The sequence below is a fragment of the Triturus cristatus genome, chromosome 8, assembly GCF_964204655.1.
Source record: "Triturus cristatus chromosome 8, aTriCri1.1, whole genome shotgun sequence".
Lineage (NCBI taxonomy): Eukaryota > Metazoa > Chordata > Amphibia > Caudata > Salamandridae > Triturus > Triturus cristatus.
This window is the reverse complement of record NC_140591.1, coordinates 346,175,003-346,191,278: the sequence shown is the minus strand read 5'-3', so window position 1 is coordinate 346,191,278 and position 16,276 is coordinate 346,175,003. Positions and strand designations below refer to the sequence as shown.

The following is a 16,276-nucleotide window of genomic DNA, read 5'->3' as shown; positions in this document are numbered from 1 at the left end:
TAGACTTCAGTTTACATTTCGATTTTAACAGACTTGATTGGTAACAGAACTAATTGACACTTGGTATGGTGTTAATAGATAAGTCGTGATTTGCAAATATAGATGCTGACTTTAACATTTATATATTGCTTACAATTGATCACAAGTGCAAGAAAAAGGCAACATGGTCTCAAGGAGAAAATATGTTTTACAACATGAATGGAAACTATGACATAACTAACCACAGCGTATGTTGAATCTTTTTCTTTTACAGGTATACTATGATCATAGGTTTTCTAGGTTTGTCAATGCATGCAAATTAAGTGTCGTTAAACAGTAGGAGTCATCGAAAATACTAATTTGAAACAGTGTCTTATTCCAGATCTCCCTCCCTAATTCTCTTCCTTAAACAACGACCTCCGTCCGCAGTCAGAACTCCAGCTCTCAACAGTAACTAACCCTGCATTGGGTTCCCCACTCACCGCCCACGGAGCCGCGAGGGCCACTGGGAAACACACACGCGTAATAGAACAGGGAGCTCGCGGCAGGCGCGCTCAGAATGAATATAAATACCATGCTACAATAAATGGATTCCCCATTATGATCTAAAAAAAAATACCTCAAACAGTATTTCATTAGATTGCACGGTCCGTCCAGGATGTCAAGCAAATAACGCTTTCACAAGTAAAATAGGAAACAGAAAGTACGGCCATTAGTCAAGAGATGTACAGCAGCGTCTCTATCGGAACCTTATGCCACCTCGAAAATATGGATACCCGTTTGTTTTACATCTAATAAATCATGTTGCACTCTTACACTAGTCTATATTAAATGATCCTTCATGAAGTAGGCGGACACCATTTTACCATATGATGTGCACATTGCCAGTTAGTGACGCGATCTGTAATTCGTGTGTGCACTATGGGAACCTCTAATCTGTCCATGCTGCAAGTAAAACACAACCGTTCAGAAACCTATTCGCCAGATTGTGAGGAATACCACAAAACCTTAATCAGTGCAAGATCACTTTTCAAGTTTGATTTTGTTGCATTTTCAAGTTGGAAAATATGTCTCCAGCAATCCTGCTGTGACTGAAAAACAAGGCATGCAATTAAAGCACACACTAATGTATTTCGCGAGTTATTTTTCTGGTGCAATAATCGTTGATTAGCTAGTTCTGTCCAGTGCCGTTCTTTTGCCTCTTGCTGCCATCTACTGGGCACTTGCATTTTTTTTTAAACCAAAAAAGAACTACTGATGCCTTTCAGTTTCTTGCGAAATGCACATTAACAAAATTGTCCGGTTTTAATTTCTTATTAGGTCGCTGCCTACTTTTAAACACTATTCACTAAAAGGTTACTTATAATGCCCCACTGGCCATAACGGTATAATCAGTGACAGTCATCGTTACGTACGAAAAAGACTCCTTTCATATCCCAGGTCTTCGGTTACAGCATAAAAGGTGCTGGCTGACTTACTAATCACCTTACCCAACCACACTAAACAATCAGGGTCGGACAGGCCCGGGCGCCACAATAACAGTGGCCTCCGTCAGCGAATCAGAGAGCTAAAACCGTGGTGCTCATCTGCCAATCATGGCAGTTTTGAACTTTTAAAGACATGCTGTGTAAGTGTTATTTTGCAAGGTGTGGAAGACTGCATCTGTGCTAGCTGTACGCAGTGTTTGTGCTAATATTAGAGAAATTAATAGTAAAAAAACGGCTCAACAGACCATAAAACAGCTCAGAAGCAACCAAAAAACATCCCAAACACTGACCTGTCAGACCAGCCATTCGGGCATTGCCAGATTGCCTTGTAGGGCAGAGGAACCCTATAAACACTGTATTACTACATGCTAAATAAAGCCTTCTCCATTAAATGAACCATTTATTTGACGATAGCGTCCATACTTCCCTGGCCTATAAATGTCTTCTTGATCAAACTCCATCCCACAGAACACAACATGCTCATGTCCATAAGCTACAAGGGGTCTTAAAAGTGCTCATCTTCTCCTTCTAGACGGGCCCCTGATAACATTATTCTCAGATGTAGGTAGACTGAATGTCCTACTAAGTCCTGATCTTTTAGAATGCACTCTGCGAACACCTGTATACCGTTTGCTGTACTAGTGCTGAGTCTGCAAACAAGTTAGAACCCCACACCAAATGTCCCTATGTTAGAGTTGACATGAACAATTGATTCGGTCGGTCACTCCCTGAACCTACGAGGCCATTGTTCAATTTCCTGTTCTTGCTGGTCCCCATTTAGATTCTTAACCCACTGGCTCTCCTCCACCATCTTTGTTTTACTGGCCTCCACAGCCTCTCCTGAAGCTAATGATACTCAGAGCCTATTATATCATCAGCCCCAAAACATCTGAGCTGGAACGTTCACTCAGTTGTCAACCCTAACTCAACTCGAAAACACCGCTGCCTTCTGTGCCCCCCCCAAAAAAACACTCAGACATTCTTCGAGCAACAACTACTGGACCTATTTTTTTTATATATCTATAAGAGATCTCACAATTCCGTTCTTCCTATAAAACAACCCAGTCTCCATAATAATCTCCTTCCTACCCTTGTCGGTTGTCACTGTCTTGATGGCCCTGTGCACACTGACCCGGCTGGCATATCTACCCAAATCACTCTTACTCCTTACCAGAACACAGTCCCTTTGATCTAGGCCGGCTTTATGTCTCACAATAATACAAGTCTCAAATGTAAATATCTTCATTAGGAACGCTAACAGCACATCCAAGCTCTCTCGACCCTCCTGCAATTCACAGAGGGTTTGGCATCCCTCCGCTCCACTTCACACGCCCCTGGCACCTGTGTCTTCCCTATTCCAAAGCGCAATTGCTGTCCAAATGGAAATCTAGCTGCCTGTGTCCCTGCATACTGGACCAACAAAAGGTCACAAAACTAGAAGTGTTTTCTGTCTTTTTTCTGAAGACCTCTACCGCCTCTACTGGAAAAAATGAACGTACAAACTGAATGAACGCCTGTATCCTGAGCAGCTAAGACAAGTAGGGCCAGATGTACGACACTTTCATTTAGCGCCCCGCAATTTGCGACACTGTCGCAAATCGCGAGGCGCTAAATCAAATGTACAACAGTGTGTTTACAGTGTTCTACGATTCCCAATGGGGTCGCAAATTGCGAGGCTCATGAATATTAATGAGCCTCTACCAATTTGCGAGCCCATTGGGAATACCAGCCTTCCCAGGGATGGTGGCCTGCTGGGCTCAGCAGAACACCATGTCTGGGACTGCTGTTTAACAAATCAGCTATTTTTTTTTTTTTTAATGCAGGCCGTTTTCCTTAAAGGAAAACGGGATGCATTTGAAAAAAAACAACGTTTTTGTTTAATTTTTTAAGGGTAGGCAGTGGTCCCTGTGACCACTGCCTGCCCTTAAAAATTATTTCGCATGCATTTGCAAATGGGTAGGGGTCCCCTGGGGACCCCTTCCCATTTGCAAATGCATTACCACCTACTTGAAGTTGGTGGTAATTGCGAGTGTTTTGCGACTGCAATTGCGGTCGCAAAACATTAGTACATTGTTTTGAGACTCGCTATTTGGAAGGAAATGCCCCTTCCCAATAGCGAGTCGCAAAACCTATTTGGCGAGCGGCAAAATAATTGCGACTCGCTAAATAGGCTGTGTACATGGCCCTATATGTTTTTGCATGCGCAAACGGTTTAGCAAACCCGTTTGCGCATGCAAAAACTGGTCGTACATCTGGCCCGTAATGCTTTGCTTGCGCCTAAAGAAAAGCACAATACCTCCATTTTCCCTCAAGCATTCCCCAGGAATACCCAAGATCTCAACCGTGCTAGATCTCGTCTCGTCGTCCAAGCATGTGAGTATGGAATGCCCCTTACAATGTAAGACTACCAGGGAGGAAGGGAAGGGACAGGATGGCAGTGGGGGAAGAAAGAAAGTGAGAATGAAGGAGAGACAAAGAGGGAGGAGGGGCAGGCAGTGGGTTGGGTGTGTCAATGGATTGGTTGCATGGGTGGTTAGATTATGTGAATAGTTAACATCACACTATTTTACAATAAATACGCGAATCAGTTACCATATTTCAATAGGCTAAAACGGACTTCGTACTCCAAGAGTATAGTGTTTTATACAATCCTCATTCGAAAATACATCATTGTGAGGCTTCCGAAATCGCTTCACATCACAGTTTATCGGCAAATGTTAGCAAATATAGCTTACTTCTTCACAAGAGGAATACTGAGGGCCCACCCAGCAGCAAAATCTGGATATTTAAAGACAGTGGGATTTTCAGCAAAAGCATAATGGTGAATTATTGTGGAGTCTTCATCGTGCAACGCTTTCCCTAAAAACCAATCCTGCAATAAACAACGTAAAATTGTAATCAGTGATTTGTATTGGAATTAACATATTTACTGTGAAACTATTGATAAATAATTGTTGTCTATTAAGAAGCTCACAATGTGAAAATGCCGCAACCAGATATTTATTTTGTGAGCTCTAAAGGTAAACACTGAGCTATATAAATGAAAATATATTTTTAAAGACGAATAGCCTAATAGAAATATTTCACCTTTATCAGTTGTAATTTACTGAATGCAAAGGAGAGCAAAACGATTACATCAATAAACAAATGTTTACTACCCTCACAGACTACTGCATCTTTAACTGGAGAATACCACCCAGTTCACAGACCGTGGTATTTCCACTGCATACTTACCCGGCGTACCGCAACTACATTCATTGAACTAGATCGACTGGAACCTCCATCTGCATCGGTTGATAGCAATCATTGTGGTGCTGGAAAAAGTGTATGAAAGAAAAATATCCACCATCTTCAAGAGCATGCTCCTGTGCTCTTTATAATTAGCCTTCCAAATCAATAACAACTGTGTAAGGGCCATAATTCCAAATACAGTTTAATACACATATATACGGTGGAAACTTCGAAAGTCACAAACATCATGGAGTGTTCGTTCCAAATTTACTGGAATGTCCTTGCTATATTGGACATTGAATGGAAGATTTATAATAATTGGTTGCAAAAATCTATTTAAGTATTCTGATAAATTTTCCAAAAGAGCCCACCAGGTAGAAAACACTTTAGGAGATATATATATATAGGCAAATCAAAATCAAATCAAGAAAGCAGTGGCGCAGGAGATAATGGCCAACAATAATACGGTTGTCAACCTGTCGCAACTCGTCCTTACAAAAGCTGAAACGCAGATCTTAGCACTCGGTCTATCTTTTTGCCCGGAGAGCAGCTTCAATTATGGGAAAACACGCATTGACATCTATAACTATATTAGGAAGCTGAAATTACAAAAGTTTTTTACCATCAAAGAGGGCAATACCATCTCAACCCTGCCTGGCAATGTGAGTACTTCGAATACTAGTAACCAACCCAATCTTGTAGCATCTGATGCTTCCATCATACTCACTATCAGTGAACTCAACAATGAAAACCGTCTTATCGATGTTCTGACCACGAGTCAATTTTCTACTCAGGAAAGACTTGGTTTACATAATTTGACACAATCCAGTGCTGGGCTCAGTCCATTTAAGGCTAAATCAAAATTTTATCCGATGATGCCCAAGGACGCCATAGACATTTTTCACGAACGCATAGTTGATGACATCAAAAAACTATACTACAGAATCAACCACAATAAAACCAGACTTAAACATCAGAACATACAATATGAGAACCTTATTCGCAACTAAGAGACAGAAAAGACATTGTCATTAACATGTCGGACAAGGGTGGCAATGTGGTCATCTGGCCAAGGGAACAATATATAAAGGAGGCTCAAACACAATTGTCCAACACTGAATGCTACTCTAAAACCACGTTAAGTGAATATTATAAAGCTAAGGATACCATCAAGAAAGATCTTATGAACTGGAAACGACAGGGGCTTATTTCCAGCCAGGAACTGAACTTTATGCTTAATGACTTTCCCATCATCCCAACCCTGTATCTAATTCCGAAAGTACACAAAGAAATTAATCCCCCACCTGGCAGACCGATCATTTCGGCGATAGGAGGAATGAGCGAACACATCACCGAATATGTTGATTACTTTTTACAACCTTTTGTACAAGGACTGCCATCTTATATCAGAGATACAGGAGATTTTTTAAACAAAATCCAAAATATTAAATGGGAAGATGATTTGTTATTAGTGGTAATGGACATGGAGTCCCGATACACCAGCATTGACCATCATGCTGGTTTGTCAGCTGTCAAACACTATTTGTACAATAGACCCCTAGGCCTGTACAACCACAATATTATGCTTCTAAAGATGGTTAAATGGTGTCTTTTTAATAACTTTTTCATGTTTGAAAATGCAGTATACCGTCAGATGCGGGGTGTAGCCATGGGGGCCTGCTTCTCTCCCAGCTACGCGTGTTTGCACGTGGGCTGGTGGGAGGAGCAGACCCTCCATGGCACCCTGGCCAGGGTGGTTGACAAACAAGTTTCGTATTGGCTTAGATACATAGACGATGTGTTTTTTATTTGGAAAGGTGATCGTGAGAGTGCTTTATTGTTTATTGATGAACTTAATAACAATATATGTAACCTTAAGTTTACTGCATCAATTAGCGCCTCTGAGGTTCCCTTTCTTGACACTAAGATTTACATCCAGGATGGTCGTCTTGAATCAACACTCTTTAGGAAGCCAACAGCAGGGAACGCCACTCTACACGCGACCAGTTCTCACCCCAGTCATCTGATTCGGAGTATCCCCTATGGGGAACTCCTTAGGTTGAAGCGTATCTGCAGCACAGATGAGGAATATGTTAAATGCTCTGAACAGGCATTGTCCAGATTCAGAGAAAGGGGATACAAAAACAACATCCTTAGACAAGCTCAGGTGAAGGTGGCTCTCAAATCTAGAGAGGACCTTTTATCCCCCAAGAATGATACTATGACACCTTTGACCAGTAGCTCTGAAGACATTAATACACCCCGTCTTATCATTACATTCAACAAACAACATAACCAGCTCAGGAGGATAGTTAACCATAATTGGCCAATACTGAAAACAGATGCAGTATTGACACCCAGATTACCATCTACTCCTACTATTACCTTCAGACGGGCAGTTTCGATGAGAAACCAGTTGGTGTCTAAAAACATAGAAACCTCTACCAAGACAAACTGGTTGCAGCCCATCAAAGGTTTCTTTAAATGCGCATCATGCAGGGCATGTAAATTTGGAGTGAATACTTTGCAGTATAACACTCCTTTTTGTCCCACTCCAATATGAATTAGGGGGCATTACACCTGCCGTACTGAATTTGCAGTGTATATTTTAACTTGCACCTGCGGTCTCAAATACGTGGGTAGCACCAAACTGCAAGTTCATGCGCGCATTTTACAGCACCTCAGGGCCATCGTAAACAACGATTCCACCTATCCTGTGGCCCGTCACTTTAGAGCTGTTCATGACAATGACCTAACCTGCCTCTCATATTTTGTAATTGATGCAATCCCTAAATTAAAACATGGGGGGAATAGAGAGCGTATGCTCAAACAATTGGAGACGCGATTAATTATTGAGCTCGACACTAAGACACCACTCGGGCTCAATACTACGGAAGACTTGCACAACTTTTTATGAATTTTTATGATAATGAGAAAAAATATTGATTAAGATTGGATTTTGTTATCTATCCTTGATACTTTGGTTGTGCATTTACTACACTCCTTGTCTGTAATATGTTTTCATTTTTGACTGTATGCTCATTGGGTTTTAAGTCTTGCAGTTCATGTGGCGAGGTGTTTGCAACCTCACTTTCATCATTATTATCATTCAAGATTTGATACACAATATGCTTTTAAAAAAAACACCCATATTACTATGCAATTCAAATACCCTATTTCAGGTGATATTAGGATCCTATCGTTATGCATTATTTAGTGTATGTGCTTTATGAGTGTTTTACATGTTGCACATTTATTGCGCATTTGCACATATGCTCAAATTGCACTTTTGCACTATTTGCACTTTATTTATTGCACTTATACGCACTTCTTGCACTTTAGGCTAATTGCACATACACATCAAACAAATAAACTATTTATAAAAAAATACATAATAATTTAAATCAAATTAAAAATAACTATCACTCACATCGATAGGAAGCAACATAGTATTCCTTGACAGGATTGACATAGAACTTTATTGAATACACGACGTTCCTGCTTTTTGGATTTTATCCAGATGATATTTTTGATTGGTCTTAGGACACACTGCTGATAATATTTGCATACTCAGTTATTATTATTTCGTGGTGTAGGATTTACTTTACATTTCATAGGAGAATTGTCTTGGATTGCCCATGTACTCCATATGATCCAACTTCAGCACAAATATTGATTTCATGTGTTTCGAGTTTGCTACAATCGAATGTATTTAGACTGTATATAAAGTGTCAAACTCGGGAGGTTGGGTCAAATCTTACATTACATGTATACTTGTACACAAATATAATTATTTGTTTATAATATGCAAATATTACGATGCTGTTTTTAGCAGGAAGTAGAAAATGCAAAATGAAAGTATGTCTTCTATCTCTCTCCGTCATGTGACAGGGGTGTTAGCATTTTTAAACAGCGTCATACGCAAAGTTTGCCTCATGTGTTTAAGGCCGTTCGTCGGCCGAAACGCGTCATGACAGAAGGGAGACTCTAATACATTTACAAATAAAAGAGTTTACCGACGAAGAGGAGGTCGTGCATTCTTTTCCTTGGAGAAACTGATGAATGCTCTGTGCCTATATATATATATATATATGTATATATATTATCTACTGGCGGTCGCCAGTAGATAGTTATAGTTACAACCTAGTTTCCAAAGGAAATCTCAAAATTCTATTTTGAATAACTTTGGTGCCGGTTGACGAATCCTCGCGAAATTTTCAAAACTAATGGGGCGCTCCGTTCAGCTCCTACTCTGAAAGTCTCGGGGTGATTCGTCAAGCAGGGGCCGAGAAAAAAGGGGGGGTCCCAAAACGCGTTTTCCCCATGCATTTTTCCATAGGACCTTTAGACACAGATACAGCCCGAACGGCTGAACAGAATTACTTGAAATTTGGCAGTGAGGTAGCCATAAGGTCAAGGAAGTGCCTTTTGCAGGTCTGGTGTAAATCTGTTCAGTATTTCCTGAGAAAATAGCATTTAAAAGCATATATATATGTGGGCGGAGCCTAACCACACATCTCATCCTGAGATCTGATTGGCTGTCAGCACTTCATCCAAGAAGTGTTGGCAGCCATCTTAGGACCAATATACATGATAGCACCTCATTAAAAAGCATTGCAGTTAATAGAAGGTTTTAAGACTTTAGTTACATTATAAATCATTTGTTGATGGTACCATACTCATTTTAGGAATTGTGGTATGTTCTAAGGTGATTTCACCATGTGAAAAAGCCTTCTGCTGGGATATCATGATTGAGAGAAAAATATTTTGTCATGCTTTTACCACAGAGGTTTGGAAGGTGATCTATAAGCTAAACTGAGAGCTTATTTTCTGTAAATTCACATTGTCTAAATTCACAAAAACCCGCAGCCGATAACACGTGTTTCGTCCTGACAGTAATAAGTCATGGACTTCATCAGGGCAAAAGTATATCAAATCTCAAATATATGAAAGCGCAAATCTAAGGATATTTGTACGCAACATCTAATATAATGGTATAATCCTATTGAAAAGGTCGTATCTGAAAGGCTCTCTGTAAGTCACTTAAGAATAGTCAGGTAAAGTATAAGCCATGCTTCCTATGGTCGACCTAGTCTGGTTCTCAAGCAAGGCATTCCGTGATAGCGTTGGCGTTATAGTCAGGACGAAACACGTGTTATCGGCTGCGGGTTTTTGTGAATTTAGACATGTAGACAGGTACTATGTATATTCTTTCCTTTTTTCATAGACATACTCGGTCGTTATATTATATTTTCTGTCATATACCCTTCTGAGTTTAGTCTTTACCTTTATGTTTCAGGAAGCATGGCTTATACTTTACCTGACTATTCTTAAGTGACTTACAGAGAGCCTTTCAGATACGACCTTTTCAATAGGATTATACCATTATATTAGGTATGTTGCTTGAATATATTCATTTCTTGTTTTATATGTTGGTTATTTTTACTGGAATCTCACAATACTCATTTACTGATGTCAGTGTATCTTCTTCTTGTGATTACAGATGTTGCGTACAAATATCCTTAGATTTGCGCTTTCATATATTTGAGATTTGATATACTTTTGGTAAGTGCATTTATCACTAGAAGGTTAGGCTTAGATTGCATGGTCCTTAGCGATTTTTAGGCAGATATGGTCTATTTAAGCTATGCCAGCTTCCCCCTTTTTACACTTTACTTTTGCTTGTAACTCGTAGTGCACACGTTCTAATCATATATACATCATGAACTATTGTGACTTATTTCTCTTATCTTCCATTGCACAGTTTTAGTATTTTCACACATGTGTTGTGGGGTTTCACTATCGCTTCCTCGGTTTAGTCCCTCTTTCTTCTCTTTTGAATACCAGGTACTCTTCACTTATATTTCGGTGACATCTATTAACTATTTTCTTCTTCTTTTTCGATTACTTTTTAGTCTCATTCAACCTACTGAAAACTAATTAAGAGGTCCTCTCACCATTTTCGTAGACGAATGTGATCCTTTAATGTTTATACTACAATTGTGAATCCATGTATCTTTTTGGAATCAGATTGCAAATGTAGTTATCTCTTTTGCCTCTAGCCCTGATGAAGTCCATGACTTATTACTGTCAGGACGAAACACGTGTTGGCTTGGCCTGATGGCATGCAGTGAAGATTGTGCTTCGGAATAAAGACAAGATATGAACACTTTGCATTAACAAAGGACTACTTTATTAACCTATATTTGGACTTTGATTTGTGCTTTACTTCAGAACCACCTTGCTCGGTTTCCAAAGTTTGTTTATGTATGAGGTGAACTTTGTTCATCATTTACGACGTCAGTGGTCGTCGTACTGTTAACTTTGCAGCAAGGGTTCTAGTTTGATATTTGTACTAAGATTTTCACGTCCCTGCGCAAATTTGTCCCTACCACTGTGTTTTGTTGTTTATGGTACATCATACTAAATTGAGGGCAGTGGCAGCACATCAGACCATGCATGGCACGAGGGAGGAAGCTAGTCCATGGATTCACACAACAGAGGATAGGGAGGAGGGGGATGGGGCAGCAAGCTAACTGTTCAGAGAAGGCGGGTATTAGGAACTTTATTGTTTTTAAAACATTGTGTCTGTGCGAACTACTTAAAATATGAACAAGTATGCAGCATAATCTCACTTTTATTCAGGAAGAAGAGGACGTTTGTGACTGTGACTCCAGGCTCACTTGGCAGAAACACCCCCTGACCCTCCACCCCCTATCGCAAAATGTAATGCCCATGAAAAGGGTAGGTGACCACAGTGTTATATAGAACATAGTCCTGAGAGCACGATTGAAAATGAAAACTAGATATAGTGTATGGTATAAACTATGCACCAAAAAGTGTGATATAAGATGAACCGGGCGTGAAATATAATATGCAATACATTGTGCGCAATGACAGATTCATTGGAGAGCGCGAGATAGCACAGGCACTAGCGCGTGCTATGCGATATGCGCCTTGGAGTGTAATATGCACAGGGCAGTGTTGTGTAACCTAACTAGTCTCTAAAGTTGTAATATAAAATATGTGCTGGGGAGTGTAACGTTGCATATGCACTGTGACAAAGAGATGGATCCCAGATTGTAATATGTATGGCATAGCACTGTGCGTTATAACATAGGCATCGAGGAAGGCACGTTAGATGGGGCAATATAACCCGTGCGAAGACAAGTGTGGCATGACATATTCACAGGGTGGTGTTACAGTGCACATGGGCTAGAGAGTGTCATAGCATATGCACTAGCTAGTGGAATACAACACAGAGGTGTGTGGCACTCGGCAGGCAATGGTGGGTGTAACACAGCATTGGGCTCTGTCAGGAGCGCGCTGTGACTCTCAAGTGATGTTCGTCCCCTTTCCAGAGAGTAAAATAAAAAGTATTACACATCCGGCAGTGGATGTGTGTTTTATTAACCATGAGGGGGTTTTCTTGCATAGTTTTGGTCGAATTTTTGTCGAATCCCCTTTGAATGGCTTGGTGTGCATGTGTATGTGCATGTGTATTAAATGTGCCCGTCAATAGCTACCCGTCAATAGCTACCCATGTTTGTATAAATAAACGACAAGGGTGTCTACCGGGATTAGGCACGGTAGGGCATCAGACATGTCAGAGCTTCACTAGTGGTGTAAATACATTCCACGTGGATTCATTGCATGCATAGTCGCCTTTTAATGAATATCACGCAAATTGTCATGGTGATAAGTACGTACGGTTTGTCCAGCATGTCCTAGGTGTGTCTATAAATATACAGTGGCCGGGCCTGGGGATTGGGGTCAAGAAAATATAATTAGGAGACAGGCCCTGGGGGATGGGGTCATCAGGGCCAATAAATTAGAATAAGAAGGGGAACCACACAGCCCCCCTTCTTAAAAAATTAAAATTAAAATAAATAAAAGACTGGCATCGTGCCGGAGGCCATGTCCCCTCCGTGCAGCACTCTGCAAACGCGCCCCCAACAGGCATCTCGAGTATGCGCCAGGGAGCTGCGCTGCAGACAGGTGTTCTGAGGCCAAGCCCCTTTTTACACCTCTCTGCAACGCAGCTCTGTGGCGCTTACTGGAGGTACCTAGTGGTCTAGTTTGACCCTAGGGACCCTTAGGATTCAAGGGGACTTAATCTCTCAACTTAGAACAGCCACAGGGCGCGTTTACACAGTGGTGAAGGAAGGAGTAGTTTCTTACCTGTAACTCCAGTTCTGTAGTAGGGGTATCTCTGTTATAGTCATAATCTATGAATAGTCCCGCCCATGTGCGGGGACCCCGGAGCAATCAAAATATCTCTTAAGCTGTCCTGCATTTGCAAACCTGCAAAGACACTTAAGAGACAGACAAAATAATACAGCCTAATAACAATATGGCTGCACTGGCCAGCACTTCCTCTGAAGTGAACACAAAAGCCAAAATAAAGTTTAAATGTCATTTTTATTCACATCTGACATGTTCCTTTATTGTATCACACTCCCTTCACCAAAATCCCTTTAAACAATAGAGAGGAAGGGGTGGACCGACAAGCCCTATAGGCTGTCATTATGTGTCTGCTAAAGGGATACCGTGCCTTTAAGAAACTCTCCAGAGACCCCCGGTATCCCAGGATGCACAGCCAAAGCAAGTTACTTTCAGTTCTTTTTGAAGGTGTATAACAACAGGCCTGATACTGCGAGAATTACTCCACCGGGGAGGAGGGAGGGTCGCGTATGACTATAACAGAGATACCCCTACTACAGAACTGGAGTTACAGGTAAGAAACTACTCCTTCTGTAGTAGGGGATCTCTGTGTATAGTCATAATCTATGAATAGAATGGCAAGCCCATAGCAACCAACAAACAGCGGTGGAGTAAGAACCAAACACCAACAAATCACTGTGCAAACAAATTCCTCAGCAAAGCCTGTCCAACCTGCGCATCTGCCCTAGCATCAGAGTCCAGGCAGTAATGCTTTGTAAACGTATGGACCGACTTCCAGGTGGCAGCCTTACAAATGTCAGCAATTGGAACATTCCTAAGCAAAGCTGTAGTAGCTGCTTTGCCCCTAGTCGAATGCGCTGTAGGCTTACCCCCTAACGTCTTATTAGCTTTCTGATAACAAAGCTGAATACAGGACACAATCCATCTGGAAATGGACTGTTTAGAGCTAGACCAGTTCTTACTGAACCATAATTTACAAACAGTTGATCCGACCTGCGGATGTCTTTTGTCTTATCTAGATAGAATTTCAACACCCTACGCACATCTAGTGAATGCAGAGACCTCTCCGCCGGAGAAGAAGGATGCTGAAAAAATGTAGGCAAAGTTATCATTTGATTTACATGGAAATCAGATATCACTTTAGGCAAAAATTTAGGATGAGTACGCATCACTACTTTAGACGCATGGAACACAGTATACGGCTCTTGACAACACAGAGCCTGAATCTCACTCACCCTCCTGGCCGATGTAATGGCCACAAGGAAGGCAGCCTTCCAGGACAAATGCTGCAAAGAAGCCTTATGAATAGGCTCAAAAGGCTCCCTCATCAATCTGGACAACACCACGTTCAATTCCCATGGTGGAGAAGGTCGTCTAACAGGGGGAAACACCTTACGCAAACCCTCCAAAAAATCTTTAATCACAGAGATTTGAAAAAATGAGGTTTGGGAAGGGCCCTTTCTATACGCAGTCAAAGCTGCGAGAGGAACTTTTATAGACTGAAAATTAAGCCCAGATTGAGCTAACTGCAGCAGATAAGGCAAAATAACATCTTCTTTACAGGATGTAGGGTCAATGTCCTTTGCCTTGCACCACAAGCAGAATCTCTTCCACTTATAGGCGTAAGAAGTCCTCGTAGACGGTCTCTTCGACTCTTTCAAGATCTCCATACAGTCCTGAGGTAGGTTCAAGTGTCCATACTGCACTAGCTCAGGAGCCATGCTGCCAAACTCAAGGACGAGAGATTGGGGTGAACCATCTGTCCTCCGAACTCTCCTCCCCAAGGAGTCCATCTTGCGGCTCTCCTTATCCGGAGGGGCCGTGGAAGAGGGCGTCGTGGAGTGTTGTTTACGAGCCGCCACCACAATGACAGAGTCCGGGGGAGGGTCCACCCTGAGGAAGGCCGGGTCCGAATCAGGGGCCCTGTATTTCTTCTGCAACCGTGAGGGAGCAGACTTCACCACCGCCGGTGTCAAGAACACCTCCATGGCTGGTTCCTCCAAACCCGGAACCAAAGGAAGGAGGGGGCGTGACAGGTGAGCCTTGTGTAATGTCTCAAAGATCACCGAGGTAGTGGGAACCGGGACAGCTACGGAGATTCCCAATTTCGCCGCCCCCCTCATCAGCACATCCTGGAAAGTGGCAATATCATCCACCGGCGAGACTCGAGTAGGCGGAGTTTCCGACAGCGAGGGGGAGAGCCGTCCATTGCCAGAGGAGTCCGTACCCCACGTGCCTCTGGAACGAGATCTATACCTCCGTCGTCCATGCCTCGTGTGAGTGGACGACCTGCGTCTACTCCATGACCTCCGGCGAGATCGAGAACGCGACCTCTGTCTGCGTGGAGCCTTAGGAACCGCCGGTAGCCGAGGAGATGGCGGAAGCTGAGGCACTGGCGGTGGTGGAGGTGGTGTAGGCCGCTTAGGAGGAGGAGGAGGAGGAGGAGGAGGAGGAGGAGGAGGAGGAGGAGGAGGAGGAGGCGGAGGAGGCGTAGGAGGCTTCCGAGGCAGCGGCTGAGGGAGAGGCTGCGGAGCTCCATCACTCCTTGCAGGGGAACCAGGACCAGCACTGTCCGGACTCCCGTCCACCCTTCTCTTCTTGGCGGGCCTATCCCGTGCTGAAGTAAACGAGGGGGAGCGCCGCCGCCTCCTAGATCCACGACTGAAGATTGTAATCACCGAAGACGTGTTCCCCGATGTCACCGACGTCGAACTGATCGTCGACCGCGTCCGGCGTCCCCTCGACGTCGACCGGTGGCCCCTCGACGTCGAACGTCGGGTCGACGGAGAGTCTCTCGACGTCGACGGTGAACGACGTCTCCTCGACGCCGATTTTCTTCGCCTCGACGTCGGAATCCTTCGCCTCAACGGCGATCTGTGCCTCGACGGCGACCTGTGCCTCGACGGCGACCTGTGCCTCGACGGCGACCTGTGCCTCGACGGCGATCTGTGCCTCGACGGCGATCTGTGGCTCGACGGCGATCTGTGCCTCGACGGCGATCTGTGCCTCGACGGCGACCCCCTTCGTCTCGACGGCAGTCGCCGGTGTCTCGGCGTTGATGTCGTCGGCGTCGATCCATCGCGGGGCTCGGTACGACGTCGATGGTGTGTCGACGTCGACCGTGGAATCCTCGACGGCGACCTAGTCCTAGGTCTCGCCGGCCCCTCTCTCGACATCGAACGTCGAGAACGCCGCGATCCAGAGCCCGGGATCGACGGCAAACACACCGGTGCTTTACCTCTCGCCGTCGACGTCGTCGCCTTCGACGTCGAACGCGACCTACCAGCCGGTAGGCGTCGTTTCTGCTGCTGTTTCTGCCCGGAGGTCCCTCCAGTGGCTGAAGCATGGGCAGAGGAAGGGGAATGAGATACTCCATGCCCCGAAGTCCCACCTGT

General features: G+C 43.4%; 1 protein-coding gene across 1 annotated transcript in view; it reads right to left on the bottom strand.

The window, feature by feature from the left end:
- B3GLCT (beta 3-glucosyltransferase) overlaps positions 1–16,276 on the bottom strand; it is a 974,893-nt gene that overhangs the window by 365,475 nt on the left and 593,142 nt on the right. Inside the window, exon 7 of the mRNA XM_085621666.1 lies at positions 4,202–4,338. Within this exon, the coding sequence (XP_085477792.1) occupies positions 4,202–4,338 (137 nt within the window). The remainder of the gene's footprint in view (positions 1–4,201; positions 4,339–16,276) is intronic.